This window comes from Liolophura sinensis, chromosome 13, assembly GCF_032854445.1.
Source record: "Liolophura sinensis isolate JHLJ2023 chromosome 13, CUHK_Ljap_v2, whole genome shotgun sequence".
Classification (NCBI taxonomy): domain Eukaryota; kingdom Metazoa; phylum Mollusca; class Polyplacophora; order Chitonida; family Chitonidae; genus Liolophura; species Liolophura sinensis.
Window position 1 is genome coordinate 11,185,192 of NC_088307.1, and position 16,891 is coordinate 11,202,082.

Genomic DNA, 16,891 nt, shown 5'->3' on the forward strand with positions numbered 1-16,891 from the left:
GTGATGCTGGAATGTGTTCTGGGTCATTCGTGGCCGAAGGGGTTAGCACGCCAGCGCAGCGCAATAACCCAGGAGCCTCTCACGAATGAGGTGGCTGTAAATTCAAGTCCAGCTCATGCCGGCTTCCTCTCCGGCCGTACGTGGGAAGGCCTGCCCACAACATGCGGATGGTCACGGTTTTCACCCGAGCTTTGCCTGGTTTCCTCCTACTATAATGCTGGCGTCGTAAAAGTGCTATTTTTGAATACGGAGTAAAACACCTATGCAATAAATAATAAATATATCACATTTCTGGTCCTATTCTGCGTGATGTTACTCCAGCGTTCACATTATTTAAGTACTTGATGCATGTATCCGGTATTTTCACATTGGAGATCGTTACAATGTATAGATGTTATGCATGAAAATGCAGTTAACTTAATTTATTTACCTGATTAGCGTTTTACGCCGTATCCTCAAGAATATTTCACTTAGGCCTATTTGACGGCGGCCAGCATTATAGTGGGAGGAAATCGGGCAAAGCCGGTGGAAACCCACGACCATCCGCAGGTTGATGAAAGATCTTCCCACTTACGGCCGGTGAGAAAGCCAGCTGGACTTGAACTTACCGCGACCGCAGTCGTGAGAGGCTTCTGGGTCATTGCGCCGTGCTCCTCGGCCACGGAGACTCCAGCTGTAGCTAATTTAATTACATTTGTTTCACACGTGTTCTACATCCATGCAAAACAGATTATGTTTTAGTAACATGTAGTAACTTAAGACCCTGTCTTAAATCTGAGCCTTGCGTCATGTGCAACGAAAAATGTTTCCACCGCGGAGAAAATGTTTCCACCGCGGAGAAAATGTTTCCACCACGGAAAAAATGTTTCCAACGCGGACAAAAGGTTTAAAGGACGGAGAAAACCTTTCCACTGCGGACTAAAGGTTTCCACCGCAGAGAAAACCTTTCCACCGCATAGAAAATGTTTTCTCCGCGGTACGTGAAAAGGTTTTCTCCGCGGTGCGTGGAAAGGTTTTCTCCGCCGTGCATGGAAAGGTTTTTTTCCGCGGCATAAACATTTTCTCGATCCGTGGTGTGGGCCCTTTCTCCGCAATGGAAACCCATGTTGCACTTAGCTCCGCTCTGAAATAGTCACCATCTTTGATCTGACGAACATACGCCTCCTGGGATACTGAGTCTAATATCTTATTGTTCTATTCATTTATTTCATTGGCCATACTCAAGAATATTTTCACTTATACGACTGTGGCCAGCATTATGCCACTGGTTTTTGAATAATTACGACGTCCACCTAGGCAATGGGTTCTTGCGGTCGAAACCGAACTTATAGGCTTTAACGTTATGGATTAGAAAAAGTGTTCTGGCTTCATTTTCCTTGCAATAATATAGACTTCCAACATATCCATGTGTAGAGCTTGTGTTGTTACGTGTTACTGACTAAAGCCAACACTGGTAGGGAGTATGACTGATTTTACAGACATATGAATATAGGCGACTTGCTAAAAGAAACAGACTATAGTGGCTACACATATGTAACCTACTCTCCTTAGGCAGAGGCCGTAGCCTCACAGTCTACCAACCTTTGCTGAAACACCCTCCAAATCCTTGCACGGGGGATCGGCGGGCCGCTAATCCACATTGACCAATACAAACGAACCTACTAACACCTAGCCGAAAACGGTTGTTGTTGTTTCATATCAGAAGTCGGTTTGAATTGAAATGTTCGAGTCACTGGATTACATGTGTGTTAGAAGAGGGTATAATTTTTTCGCATGAGTAGAGGATTCTGAGGATGGGCTCCGCGTGGAGGTATCAGAATGCTGGGCTAACACTACCGCACTCTGCAGCGCCATGAAGCAGAAGGGCTTCCCAGTTTCTGTCTTCAACGGTAACTGATACATAAAATATCTTTTCCGTGAAGAACATGTCTGTAAGACTTTATCTCCTATGTATGCACAGAGCTGTTTGACTGTAAATTTCTCATAGATAATAACGTGAGCTTCAATACGAATTTATTTAATTTAGTGTTCAGTGGTCAACGTCTTACTTCTTGGTTAAGCATGAATGTTAATAAAGACACGCCTCCATCTCTACCAGTGAAAATTTGTAGTCCTTTGAGAAGGTTTTCTGCTTGTACAGAGTGCTCATTGGTCATTGGTCTTTCGACAGAGCCTGAAACCATAAGGCTATAGGGGTCTGTCGAGGAGAGAGTGATATGTAACCTAGCTTTCACTGTCATGAACAATTTTGTATTTTTACAGTAAAAGTTACTAGCAATGTGAGCTAAAGCGCATTTCCTGTTGATATAAACAGCTATCTCTGATGACAGAGAATTTCATAGTTCGGCCTACATGGGCAAGGTGTTGTACAATTACAACATCGTTTTCATGTTTTGTAATGTGCTGCAAAGTGCTGTTTTGCAAAGTGCTTTAAAGTGCCGTAAAGGAGCAGTCATTCAAATCCATAACTGCACCATGATGGAAAGCTGCGGCTAAAACGAGTATACCCAAATCGATGAACTATGCACGCTGAGAGAAAAGTTTGGGTTAATCTGAGTTATACTAAACTGAGATAATTCAACCCAGAAAACTGAATCCTATGACCAGATCATCGGAGTCATGAAACATATCTGGTTCCATTGTTGACTCACTTGGTTAATTGGAAAACTCACTGCATAAGAGAAGTATGATGTATCTAAGCCCTATGTTATAACGTATGGCTGTTGGACAAAAACAAAGTGCTTAACATCACGTGAATTTCCACCGCGGTAGACATTATTTACAACGCTGTGGAAATATTTTTTGCTATATCATGTGTCAAAAAGAAAAATTACCACATTTGTTAAAAAGAATTTGCTTCGCCAAAAAGTTATTTTTTGCGTAAACCCATTAACTAACTTTACTGATAAACAATTTGAAAAGCCGCTCTACTAGCAGGTATATATATATACAGAAAACCGCCACAAAATTTAAATGAAATTGCACTGCACTAATCACCCATGCACCGTACATATCTGCATCTTCATAACTTAAAAAGGTTTAAAGGTGAACATAAATTCCGACATTCAGACACACAGAGGTAAGGTATGCTTAACATATAATGATATGTACATAACCTTTCTATACATGGTTATTTATTTATTTTATTTGATTGGCGTTTTACGCCGTACAGAAGAATAGTTCACTTCTATCCATGGTTAAGATCTGATATGATATATAATATGCTCTGATCTACAGATCAGAGTTACCTATAGTAAATATAACCTAGGCCATATGTCGACCATACCTTCACCCGAACTCTGTACGGTCTCTTCCCCGTTATATACATATCTCAATGCTCCCACCTGTTGACCTGGCCCCCATATTTTTGGCCTGCAGTCAAAACAGCAATCAAATAAATATATAAATAAATCGACCATGCCCTCTGTTACGCAAGTTTTATTTCGTAAAGAGTAACGGCCTGTCGGGGTTGTTACTTGTACTTCATAAAGCTGGTGACTGATAGCTTCGTTCCAATTTGAATTGTGTAATAAATTGTTTATATAACGTCTGGTATTAAAATATCAATATATTATATATATGACTTGTATAAGGGTGTTGGCCAGTTGACTCGTACCTTGCTTTTAAATAGGCCAAAAGTACGAGTCCTAGTCAGCGGCACGAGCGTTGGACTTTGGACCACAGTCGTTCTGCAAGTCTGTCGGTAAACATCATGGTTTCTCTCCACGGCGCTCTTGCTAAGGTAACAACTTAAAGTGTATTGTCTGTCTTACCCCAATTGTGTTTCAGACTTCAGTGATGCACAGATGGATTTGTGTATTACTGTTGGGGAAGCGCATACTTTCGTTACACATTGTTATTTCTCTGTGCGCAGTTGGTGTTCCTGTACAGATGATCTGATCATCGCAGCAGTCATTTCCATGATTGGTTTTCTAATGCCTGGGTCAACGTGAGCTTTTGTTTTACCGGTACAGGAATACAATATAAAGTCTTTTAAACATCTCACAGAGTGATTTGATATAAGCAAATGGACAAAGGAGAAATGCATGGAAATACTAATCATTAATACAGATAACATCATTCCGTTGTATGTTTCTTGCCTTGTTACAAGCCTGCATTTGGCTAAAGAGCCAGTCTCCTCAACTCCAACCACGTCAAAGCAACAATCACCCCCCCCCCCCCAACCATCTCACTTTTTGTTCATAGAGCAGCCATTTTTCGTAGTAACATGAATCTGCAAATAAGCAGGTTGGTACAATTTCATACTTAGAGCAAGAAAACAGGACTCCTTGGCCTGGTATCAGAGTAAGGCTGAAGTAAGTTGAACATAAGTTGCTGGGATTATGGCGGCATGACCTCACCCTTTCACAAGGAGACACAGTATACAGGTAAGCTCACACACACACACATAATGACTCTTCGTCGTCAAAAAGTAAGACATGAAAACCCAAGCTACGCACATACATACGTATATACAGACATACATACAAATCCGGTATGATGGTGTTGATGTCCAGTAACGTCCGGAGCACATTCATCATGTGAATTCTTTAAAAAATTGTTGTGTTTCATTTACAGGCTAGTTTCCTTGGAAGCCTCGCACGATCCAGCCTAAGATGTTTGTCAACAGCAGCGAGTCCATCGACAGCTAGCAAGCCAGGTTCAGGAAAAGGATTCTCATTTGGTAATATTAGAAATAAATATTATTAAATTTTGAAGAATAGGTTAGGCTTTATTGAGTGTGCGTGTCACAAAATTAACAGCAGTCAAATGTAAAGAAAAAGACTGGCCCTCAATGATTTAGGGCATAAGAGTGCTGGCTTGCTGTGACATTGAAGCTCTTGACCAGTAAGGTTTTCTTGTAGTCAAAGCAGCAAAAGCTGGATTTGAACCTGCGGCCTCTTCAGGCAACTTTTCAATGATGGGTACATTTCTGCGTCATGTAGTTATTCTACATCCCAAACAATCAGTCACTCAATCATTCTCGTTTTAACAGAGCTGACTGAAGAACAAAAGGAGTACCAGGAGCTGGCAAGGAAGTTTGCTCGGGAGGAAATCATACCAGTGGCGCCCCACCATGATAAAACAGGGGAGGTAACTCGCCAGCTCAAACTACTTTACCTAAAACGTCCACAATATGATGATCTTCTTCGCACCGAAATTTTTAAATGTTTTTTTTTGTTAAATGAACAAAATTTCTGTAAAGTTTAGGGTGTAAGGAGACTGACTGACATTATACTTAGGGTGTGTCAACGTGGACAGAATTATATACAAAATAATGGAGAAATAATGGACAATAATAATGGAGAAACTGATTGATATACTCAAGTTTATGATTTACTCAAGTGTTGATACTGGCACTGTATATAAAGGTGAAGATTGTATTTTTGAGAGAAGGCTGAAAAGTTCTCGGCCTGAGGTGCATGAGTCCTCCAATTTGCTGGTTATGTTACTCATTGAGCATCACATCTGTGCCTCAGTTGGTTATTGCAACCTGCGGATGATCGTGGGTTTCCTCCGGGCTCTGCCCAGTTTCCTCCGGGCTCTGCCCAGTTTCCTCCCACCATAATGCTGGCTGCCGTCGTATATGTGAAATATTCTTAAGTACGGCGTAAAAACACCAATCAAATAAATCAAATCAATCATTGAGGATCTCCTTATCAGTATGTTATTTGAATCATTACACTCTGATTAATTGAACAAGAAACATCACCATGTCTGATGAATCTTCTTTCCGTTCCTCCAGCCGAAGACTTTTCAACCTCTCCTCATAAAAGTGATAAACATTCAAGAAAAGATGCAAGAAAGATTTCAGTTATTGCAGAGTTTCAAGTGCATATCTATTTGAAGAGTAGTTATAATTTAATCATTTATACATCAGACATTTTAAATTTTGCCTTTATTGTATAATTACCTACTTCATCTACTTTTGTCTTCTCCGTGCCCCCAGTACCCCATGGAAGTGATCAAGAAGGCATGGAACTTGGGCCTCATCAACACTCACATTCCACAGGACTGCGGTAAGGCTACCTAACTTTCTGTTTACAACCACAGTCAAACCGGACAGCTACAATGGCTAATTCAGCTATGTAAACAACTTTAAGTGACGCTGTGTCATTTGACCGAAAGTCACTCTCTGGCGTTCTGGTTAGCGTGGTGCTATACCACAGTGACCCAGGAGCTGTGAAGTCCTGCTCATGCTGGCTTCCCCTCCGGTTGTACGTGGAAGCTCTTGCAGCAACCTGCAGATGGTCCAGGATTTACATGGATGGCAGCCATGTTATAAGTGAAATATTATAGAGTTGGATGTGAACCGCCAGTCCAATAGATTTTGTATCAATCAGCCCCTCTCAGTGCCCCTGACTGCTGCTGATTAGCACATGGGGCAGCTAGTTGACCAATGTGGTAATGTGCTTGAATCCAGCTTTCTTTGGTTTGACTATGCCTTCAGTCAACTGGTGTGTTACTTCGTGAGATTTCCTAATTTCCTCCAGGTCCTGACAGGTTTCCTTCACCATGAACCTGACTGCTTCAGTGATTGTAAAGGGTGTAACCAAAATACAAAGCATCCAAAGTAGCCGTCTGAAGTCTTAGCCTTCTCCACTGCAGTGAATCTAAAAAACAAAAAGTGGCCAGTCCGTGGCTGAAGGGGCTAGCACCCCAGCACCGCGCAGTGACCCAGGAGCTTCTCACCAATGCGATCGCTGTGTCCAGCTCATGCAGGCTTCTTTCCGGCCATGCGTGGGAAGGTTGGCAGCAACCTGCGGATGGTTGTGGGTTTCCCTCGTGCTCTACCCGGTTTCCTCCCACCATAAAGAACATCACTGTCATATAAATAAAATATTCTTGAGTACAGTGTAAAACACCAATCAAATAAATAAAAACAAAAATATTCAGTTCACTGCCCAAACTTAGTGAGTTACTGACAAGATCAACTCAGACAATTCAAAGAATAACCTCTAAATGTGTAAAAATGTGCCTTTAGATTTAGGATGTTAAATTGTGGCCACATACATGGAGTGTTTCAATTATCATAATCTAAACCATTCAACTGAAATATTGTGGGGTAGCATGTAAGGAAGTGGCATAAATATATATTTTGATCACGAACCTGTTTCCAATCATTTTCACTAGAAACTTCAGGCCTTAGCTATGGAAAGCATGCAAGGTTTAATTTTGGTTAAAATTGTCCTTTTTCGAGTTCATTGAATCATTTTTTACGTGTCAGTGAAAGGCTGCATAAAACTTCATCAGTATAGGTTGCATAGCCACATGTATCTTCAGACATCCTGAAAACGTTCAAATTTTTGGAAACGAACGTGTCTACTTTTTTTGTATATTGACAGGTGGTTTAGGTCTGGGGATTTTCGACGCTTGCCTGGTGACAGAAGAACTAGCATATGGGTGTACGGGGGTCCAGACTGCCATTGAGGCCAACTCTTTAGGGGTAAGCTCTGTTCTGTGTATGAGGGTCTTCTGTAACCAAAGTGGTTAGATGCCAGCGCGGTGCAATGATCTTGGAGGTCAAGTCCATCTGTCAGCAACTTGCGGATGGTCGTGGGTTTCCCCACGAGATATTCTAGAGTACGGCGAAAAACATGAATCAAATAAATAAATGTTCTGTTTATAGCAGTAACATATTGTGTATTATGAAATAATATAGATTATGGATGGATTCATTTATATACACTGAACAGTAGGAACGGTAGTAGGAGCGAATGAAAAAACAAAAAACGTGAAGCAGCTCCATGGAAAAATTTGGTGGTCTATAAATCAACATTTTACTGAAAAGCCAGGAAATCTTAAAACCTTACATTTAAAGTGTGAAATGCTTTCAACTATTGAATGATAGTGATTAACTTCAATGACTTTCCTCATATGAAACTTGACATATTGTAATTCTACTTCAAAATTCAAAAGAATTTTTGCATCATTTTTTTTTTTTTTTTTTTTTTACTCCCGTAACAGCAAATGCCAGTTATCATTGCTGGAAATAAGGAACAGCAGAAGAAATATCTGGGGAGGATGATGGAAGAGCCGCTGTTGTGTGTAAGTAGATTGTGGGGATCAGGATGGAAATATGAAAGAAAAAAAAATGACCAATCACCATCAAATCCATCAAAAATCCATCATCTTTGGTTTAAAGCAAAGATAATAGTATAGCCATAGTTATGAAACAACATTAAGGGCCACATCCAATTTGGTTTATATCTGACCAAACATATGTTTAAATTGCATAGGGTTATACGCGCTTACAAAATAATAAAAACACGCAATACAATTGTGGCCATGTGTTTACAGTTTCGGGTCAAAAACCTTTTCTGTTTATCTTTGATGTTTCCAGGCTTATGGTGTGACAGAACCAGGTGCTGGATCAGATGTGGCTGGAATTAAAACAAAAGCCGTCAAAAAGGGGAATGAATACATCATAAACGGTCAGAAAATGTGGATAACAAATGGAGGTGTGGCTAACTGGTATTTTGTCTTAGCAAGAACAAGCACTGACCCTAAAACACCCGCGGGTAAAGCCTTCACTGGGTTCATCGTGGATGCTAACACCCCTGGTGTTAACCCAGGACGTAAGGTAAGGAGACAGCAAATGGTGTTTGTTCTCCTGTTCATTCCTGCATGAATTTCACAGTTCTCGATTCTGGCCCATGCTCCTGATATGAGTGAGACTGATATCCAGATATCATTAATTAAAAACAGGTGATGACAACTACCATATCTAGGGCCAGTTTAATTTGGGCCCGTGCTCCTGATACGAGTGATACTGATATCCAGATATCATTAATTAGAAACAGGTGATGACAACTACCATATCTAGGGCCAGTTTAATTTGGGAAAACACCTGTGGGCTTCCAGACTAATAAAGCTGAATTGTAACTGTCAATTGAAAAAAATATGATTTTTACCGTTAACGTTTATAAGTTTTCATATAAAGTTTCTCAAAGTCTGGAGACCCAGGATCAAACCCAGGTCGGGTCATATCAAAGACTTTAAAAATGGCACTTGTCGCTTGGCGCTTAGGACTGAGAGGTTAGAACAAGGAAACAGGACTGGTTGACCCAGTGTCAGCAAAATGTGGGTTTGCGAGGTGTCATGTCTGGTGTCATTGGCATGATACTTCAGTGGGGGGCAGCACTTTGGCAGCGTGTCTGGTGTCTTTGGCATGATACTTCAGTGACGGCAGCACTTTGGTGGCATAGACTCGCCCTGCCACAAGAAAACACAACATATGTGAAGACACAACGTATGTACACACACCAAATGACTCTTTGTCGTCATAAATTGTTAAGTACGATATTAAACCCCAAGAATTCATTCATTCAAATGAAGTTCATTCACACCTTTGCATTTTATAAAATTTCATAATGCATGATCACAATGTCACCTTTATAGCTTATTATCAGAACCTTCAAGTCGGGTCACACCTAAGACATTTAAAGAGAAAGTTGGGATATTGCAATGACTAGTTGACCGGTATCAGTATAATGGCTCGGGCGGGGCGGAGCGTAAGTTGTCTCATTGAAGCAGCACTAGATAAAAGAGCGGTGGAAATCCATCTTGGGTACGTACACTCTAAGGACCCTTCGTCGTCATATGACTGAAAAATTGTTAAGTACAACGTTAAACCCCAAAAACTGACTCACTCAGAACCTTCCATTTCTTTCAAGACGCAGGTATTTCCCTGCGTGAGGTGACTTAGGTGGAAAATGTGTATGTTATGTCATCCCACAGACTTAAAAATGATAGTTTTGTCTTCTTTGTTGATGTTACACCTATAAACAGGCAATATTACTTTGGTGGCAGAAAATAAAGGCAGGCACTGAATGTAGCAAGCCAGCTTGATTCCTCATTAGTTTTGCCAGGCTTTGCTTTTGACCAAACTGCTGTACAGAACAAAGGTTTGCTGGATAATGGTGTTGCAGTTTAACAAAATGTACATGTATATGATTGACGTGTGTAGTCAATGTTTGTTTCTCTGTTCTGTTTTATGTGTTTTCAGGAAATGAACATGGGCCAGAGAGCATCAGACACAAGGGGGATAACTTTTGAAGATGTTGTTGTTCCAGCAGAGGTGGGCAGTTTTGGGGTGTTTTACCGTGTTCGAGAGGCTTAAATGGCGCCTCTTCCTTTAAGAATTTTCTCAAGTGTTCAGCTCCTCAAGGTCAACTCTAAATTACTTTTTGTGGAACTTTCTTCAGATGCCTATGTTACAGTAAATGTGATCCAAAATAGTTACCTAATATTTTTAACAGGTCACGTGATACAGACTAAGTAGAACTTTTAACTTTAGTGACGAGTTCAAATGTGAAACGTACTTATTCAACAGAAGTGCAGAATATATCACTCCTGTGTTGGTAGGGAAGCTAGGAAATATAAAAAAAAATTCAAGGTTAAATGCTTCAATTTGACTGCTTGTTTTTCTGATGTTAGTGTATATGCATCAGGTGATGTGCTCAACTCTCTTTCTTGAATTAATATCCATTTCAATTCATTTAATTACTATTTTAATTTTGATGTCAAATTCAGTTTTCATAAGCTCAAATAACTATCGAATAGTGAAGTCAAATCTTCCTCTTGACAAGCTGGAGAAAAGCTGTAGCAGAAGAAATTAAACAAGGAACCAGAAACGTGATAACAATTAGCAGGTGCATAATGTGGCTGATCTATTTCATAGAATGTCCTGGGTGAAGAAGGAATTGGTTTCAAAATTGCCATGGGTGCCTTTGACAAAACCCGACCTCCGGTGAGTGCTTCGTATGGAAACAGTTGTTTACCTAGGTCGCTCTGTCTTTCATATAGTACTAAAATGGAGTACTTTTTTGTTCGCCAAAATGATAAGAACTTCTCTACAGTAGGAGATTACTAAATAACAACTGTATGCTATAATTTGTTCTTTAAGTCAGCATAGTTTCTAGCATGCATAATGTGTTTTTCGAGTTCAAAGTTGAATCATGAGTTGCACAAGGTTTGACATCTCATTTTAAATTGACTTTCGCCTGCTGCTCATCTTAAGAGAGTAAATCCATTTCAGTCCAGTTTCGATACAAATGTATAATATGACTGGTAAGTGGATTGTGAAATTTTCTGTACCATCAGGGCCATTTCAACAATCTTAGTAAATAATTGTTTCGTAACTCTTCACATAAGTAATGATGCCATAACCTACAGCCAACACCATTTACTAAAATGTCACGGGCAAGATAACTTGCCTGTGAGTGCTACAGGGAGACAACTGTGTCATGTAACTTGATTTATTTGACTTATTTATTTGATTGGTGTTTTACGCTGTGCTCAAGAATAATTCACTTATACAAAGGCGGCCAGCATTATGGTTGGTGGAAACCGGGCATAGCCCGGGGAAACCCACGACCATCTGCAGGTTGCTAGCAGACCTTCTCACATGCGGCCGCGTGTAACTTGAATGATGCAGTAAGTTATTGTGATGACATGGTCCTCTATAAGGTGGCCGCAGGAGCCGTGGGTCTGGCACAGCGGGCATTGGATGAGGCGACCAAGTATTCGATGGAGAGGAAGACCATGGGCAAGTTCATCTGTGAAGTGAGTAAAGACAGCGGGCCATGGGCAAGTGGCTATAGGTTTTGTGTTTTAACCGCTTGGACACCCGATGTATGAGTTGGACCCAAGCCTGCAACAGGGAGTTTATAGATTCCCTGACTGGTATGGTTTTGTTCGATCTGGGTGATAGTAAAACGGTCGACAACACTGGTGTGGCACCTTTAGCAGACTAACACATCAGGAAGCATACAGATTGTACAGATTTAACCACTTGGACACCTGATCCATGGGTTCAGCCCAAACCTTCAACCGGGATTTTTGTAGATTCCTTTCCACCGTTACCCGATCTGGGTGATAATAAGACCGTCAACAACGCTTGTGTGACAGCTTTAGCAGTTTACTGACTGATGCAGTAGACAAATAGAACAACATGGCAATTTTTGAATGGTATACAACATTACACCCTTGCTGTGGCTGCTTGTGTGGCCATGGTGACAATAAATGGTCAGCGATGCTCACGTGGCTGTTTGTGCCTTAATAGTCCGAGTGCACGGACTGTTGGTTGAGAAATATATTGATACGCCATATTCACGGGCAGCCATGGTAGATGCATCAGAGAATCAGTTTATATTTGCTTGACGAAATGTATTTGATAATGGTATCAGCTTGACATCAGAGAAAGTTAGTTTTCTCAAATTGTTTTGAAAATGTTTGGGTACAGCGTTTATGAGAAGAAAGCTGCTGAACCCGAGTGCCTGACAGTGATACATTTCGATGGCAAGTTTCTATTTGGCAAATAAAGTCACACTATAGGTAATTCCAGTCAACAAATATTTAACATCATGGTTTTTAGGTGGTTGGATATGTTTTGTTGGCTATTTCACGATCGCATGGTTTTTGTCCGCCAGGGTTTTTGTCCGCCGGGTTTATGTCTGCGGAGCTTTTGTCCGCCGGGTTTTTGTCCTGGATTCCTACTCAGACTACCATCTTAATATTCGTTGAAGACCAATATGGTGTCAGTACGTCCATATGTGGAAAAGTTTGTCCGTAATTTGCCTCAGGTGTGTGGTTTATTCCAAGCACTCTGATTTTCTCTACCCATAAATCTGACTGCTGTTATATGTATTATTGAAAAATTCTTTCGTTACAACATTAGACAACAATCAAATAATTAGATGAGTAAATCTGTGATATAAGTGTTGTAGATCAAAAATCGATTTGGGTATGGCATTCAGGGTTTTTTGTTTTAAGCAGAAACATGATAAAAAAAAAATTTGACTTACACATTTTTCACTGTGCTTGTTATGTTGTAATATTAGAATAATATAGATGTGCAGTACAATGAGCACTAAAACTTTGGAATAAAAACTTGGAAAAAATTTTTGAAGCAAAACTTTGAAACAAGAATTCAGAAAAAAAGGTTTGGAACAAAACTTATGTATTGAATCAGGTGTGTTGGTGAACTGAGTGCAGTTCAGTATTAAAATAACCTGTTTCATCTAATGATTTGATAGTGCACTCCACCATGGCAGCCACATGTACATGTATCCACTCCACTTTTCTTGTTTCCATCCTCACAGCATCAAGCAGTGTCGTTCATCTTAGCAGACATGGCCATGGGGGTAGAGATCGCCCGTCTGGCCACCCAGAGGTCAGCCTGGGAGATCGACCAGGGCAGAAGAAACACATACTACGCTTCCATCGCTAAAGCTTTCGCTGGAGATGTGGCTAACAAATGTGCAACGGATGCTGTACAGGTAATATTATGGTTTGTCATGACCGTATACTTGTTGTTTTTTTTTCTTTATCCTTTTCTGGTTAAATAAACCAGATAGCTGTTTTGATTTTTTTTTTTTTTTTTGATTGGTGTTTTACGCCGTACTCAAGAATATTTCACTTATACGACGGCGGCCAGCATTATGGTGGGTGGAAACCGGGCTGAGCCCGGGGGAAACCCACGACCATCCGCAGGTAGCTGACAGACCTTCCCACATATGGCCGGAGAGAAAGCCAGCATGAGCTGGACTTGAACTCACAGCGACCGCATTGGTGAGAGACTCCTGGGTCATTACGCTGCGCTAGCGCGCTAACCAACTGAGCCACGGAGGCCCCTAGCTGTTTTGAGTGTGTATCATTTTGCATCAACAAATCGTGTGGAAAAAAGAAATACAAGAGAACATGGCATTTTACGTGTTTCCTACGACATGGCCCTCTACTTCCTCGGGAAGGTCTGCCAGCAACCTGCGGATGGTCGTGGGTTTCCCCCGGCCCCTGCGCGGTTTCCTCCCCCCATAATGCTGGCCACCGTCGTATAAGTGAAATATTCTTGAGTACGGTGTAAAACACCAGTCAAATAAAACAAAATAAATCCACTTCCTCTGCTGGTGGGCCTTGGTCATAATAAGTGGCTGGTTGTTCCACCAATGAGGTGTGAATATCTCTATGTTGGGAAAGTTCGTCAGTAAATTGCCAAAGCTCGGTGGATTATCCCAGGTACTCAGGTTTCTTCCACGCATAAAACTAACAACCATTCTATACTTTAATTCTTCAACTGTTACAACAGCCTCTGTAACCAATGCTTTAAAATATTCTGAGAAACCTTTGGGGTGTGAAAGAAATAATGTTTCAGTTTTATCTTAAATGTTACAAACAAATCATTTCAAGCAACATTGTTGTAACTCCACTGAAAAAATTGCCTTTATTGGTTGAAAATGTTGAAGATTTACTGTAAGTGAAAATTCGTGAGTGGCATTAAACAGTTATTGGATAAAATGAAAAGATATATTTAGATGTCCTGTATTTGACTTTTTGCCGGATGCTAACAGTTCTCTGAGCTTCACCACCAAATGTAATATTTCCTTTATTTGCCTCTAAATTTTGGGTGAATTTTATGCCATATGTGGCATGTACACTGTACATGTATATTTGCCCATGCTTGTTATACATTTGCCCATGCTTGTGATACATTTGCCCTTGCTTGGAATACATTTGCCCATGCTTGAAATACATTTGCCCACGTTTTGTATACATTTGCCCATGCTTGTAATACATTTGCCCTTGCTTGTTATACATTTGCCCATGCTTGTTATACATTTGCCCATGCTTGTAATACATTTGCCCATGCTTGTTATACATTTGCCCATGCTTGTTATACATTTGCCCATGCTTGGAATACATTTGCCCATGCTTGGAATACATTTGCCCATGCTTGGAATACATTTGCACATGCTTTAAATACCTTTGCCCATGCTTTGTATACATTTGCCCATGCTCGTAATACATTTGCTCATGCTTGTTATACATTTGCCCACACTTAGAACACATTCAACTTCTTTTGCTTTGTTTTATCTATGAACTAAGCACTATTTTTAAGTAAATTGTGCTTATTTTACTCACATTTATATACAAAACTTGATGGGAGAGGGGCCTCTCTACCTGAAACATCTATGGGACTGCATTTTAAAAAAGGCTCATTTAGTATTTATTATGCAACTTAAGGCTTAAGCCATAAATTGCAAGTGCTTAAAAAGCCACATTCAGAACAGGAAAGAACTCAAATTGTGTTTGGTACATTGTTCTGCAGTAAAGAATCAATGTGTTGCTGTGCAAGAATTTTTGATATACGTCTTGAAGACATTTGCTGTTGGAGGGAACCCAGCACTTTTTTTTCAGTTTAACATGAGCTTAGAAGTGAGTCATTTCCTACTATTGTTTTACAACCTGAAACCTTGTCGTAATCAAAACTGTCAAGTATGTGTGTTAGATTGCATGATTAATAAGAAAAATGTCTTTTGTTCCACAGGTTTTTGGAGGAAATGGTTTTAACAGCGAATACCCTGTGGAAAAACTGATGAGGGATGCAAAAATTTATCAGGTAAGTTTGCTTTTGCCTTTTTCAGTTATTGTAATGCTTATAGAGTGTTGCCAGAGTCCTACTTCAGCCCTGTTTTCTCGCTTTGCATTCAGTATGAAGGTGATAGTGCAAAGACTAGTTGACCCGTACCAGTATAATGGCTCGGGAGGAGCGGCTTGTTGCCGGCTAAGTTAGAGATCAGTAGTTTTCCCTGAGCAGTCTGATTTACTCCACCCATAAAACTGTCTGCCAGTGTTGCCAGAGTCCTACTTCAGCCCTATTTCCTCGCTTTGCGTTCAGTATGAAGGGGATAGTGCAACAACTGGTTAACCCGTATCAATATAATGGCTCGGGCGTCTCAGTGATGCAGCTCTAGATAAAAGAGCAGTGGAAATCCCGTCCTGCAACAATGAGGTACATTACCTACACCCCAAGGATTCCTTTGTCATCATATGACTGAAAACTTGTTGAGCACGACGTTAGACCCCAAGCACGCACTTCAGCCCTAAGAGAAACCAGGCGGAAATAGGAAAATGATATAATGGATACCCTGTGGAACAGAGTTAATAGCACAGTTCAAAATTATGTACCATGAATAACACTATTTAGCCCCAGTTAGTGAAGAGTCCTCAAAACCAGATCTTCGGCAGTTCCATAAAATTTTCGTGAGGTGACGTGATAATATTCCTAGTGTGATGATGAATGAGGAAGATGAGACGTCGAGTAAGGCAGTTATGTTGGAATGACGTGCACTTTTGAAAGTACCGCATTATTTGTCGCCATCTGTCAGCGATGAGCGACGCCAAGTGCTGTCACACCAGGCGGAATTGGAACGACAGAAAACTTTTGTTTCTGTACTGTACCCGGAAACTAACAACAGCGGTTTTAATACAATGGAGATTGTTTTTTTTTTTTTTTTTTTTTTTTATGAAATTTATGAAAGCAATTCAGATTATCTAGACCTCTATCATTTTATTCTGCTTTTAAGACATACAAGGCTTGACACTGAAGTAGCTCCCTTTAGTGAAAAGTTCATGAACATATTGTTAAACAATAATCAGATCAATAAATAAATATGCTCTACACTTTCAGATTTATGAAGGGACAGCTCAAATCCAGCGTCTCATCATCGCAAGAGAATTACTGGCAAAGGCGAAACAGTCCATGTAACTGGGTGTGCAAGAGCATTCAAGGGAGATAATGAATTGCTCAAAGGGCGGAAGATTACCAAGGGGAGATAACTCACTCGGATTTGTGTTCCCCTTGAAGCGATGGGTATGAATGTAGGCAGTGTGGCAATTTACCAGGTTACAAAGTATATTTATACCTAGATATCAGTGTGAGCGGATCAGTGTGAATCTGAACAATTTAAACGTCCATGATCATGTGTTATACAGTTCTGCATAGTTCCTGGTATGATATTTGAGGGTTTTTTGGCGTATTTTCTTCTTGGTCAATCTGTCTGTTGTCATCAATAAATGCTATGTACAAAACTCAGTGGCAGTATTTAGT

At 40.4% G+C, this 16,891-nt stretch overlaps 1 protein-coding gene across 1 annotated transcript; it reads left to right on the plus strand.

Moving 5' to 3' along the window:
* Positions 1-5,001: 5,001 nt before the first annotated feature.
* On the plus strand, positions 5,002-16,643 carry LOC135480230 (medium-chain specific acyl-CoA dehydrogenase, mitochondrial-like). The gene is made up of 11 exons (XM_064760008.1): positions 5,002-5,094; positions 5,951-6,020; positions 7,347-7,447; positions 7,969-8,049; positions 8,345-8,584; positions 10,010-10,081; positions 10,685-10,753; positions 11,473-11,568; positions 13,107-13,283; positions 15,329-15,400; positions 16,472-16,643. The coding sequence occupies exons 2-11, from the start codon at positions 5,957-5,959 to the stop codon at positions 16,547-16,549; spliced, it is 1,050 nt and encodes a 349-aa protein (XP_064616078.1). The 5' UTR covers positions 5,002-5,094; positions 5,951-5,956; the 3' UTR covers positions 16,550-16,643.
* The last annotated feature ends 248 nt before the right edge of the window (positions 16,644-16,891 follow it).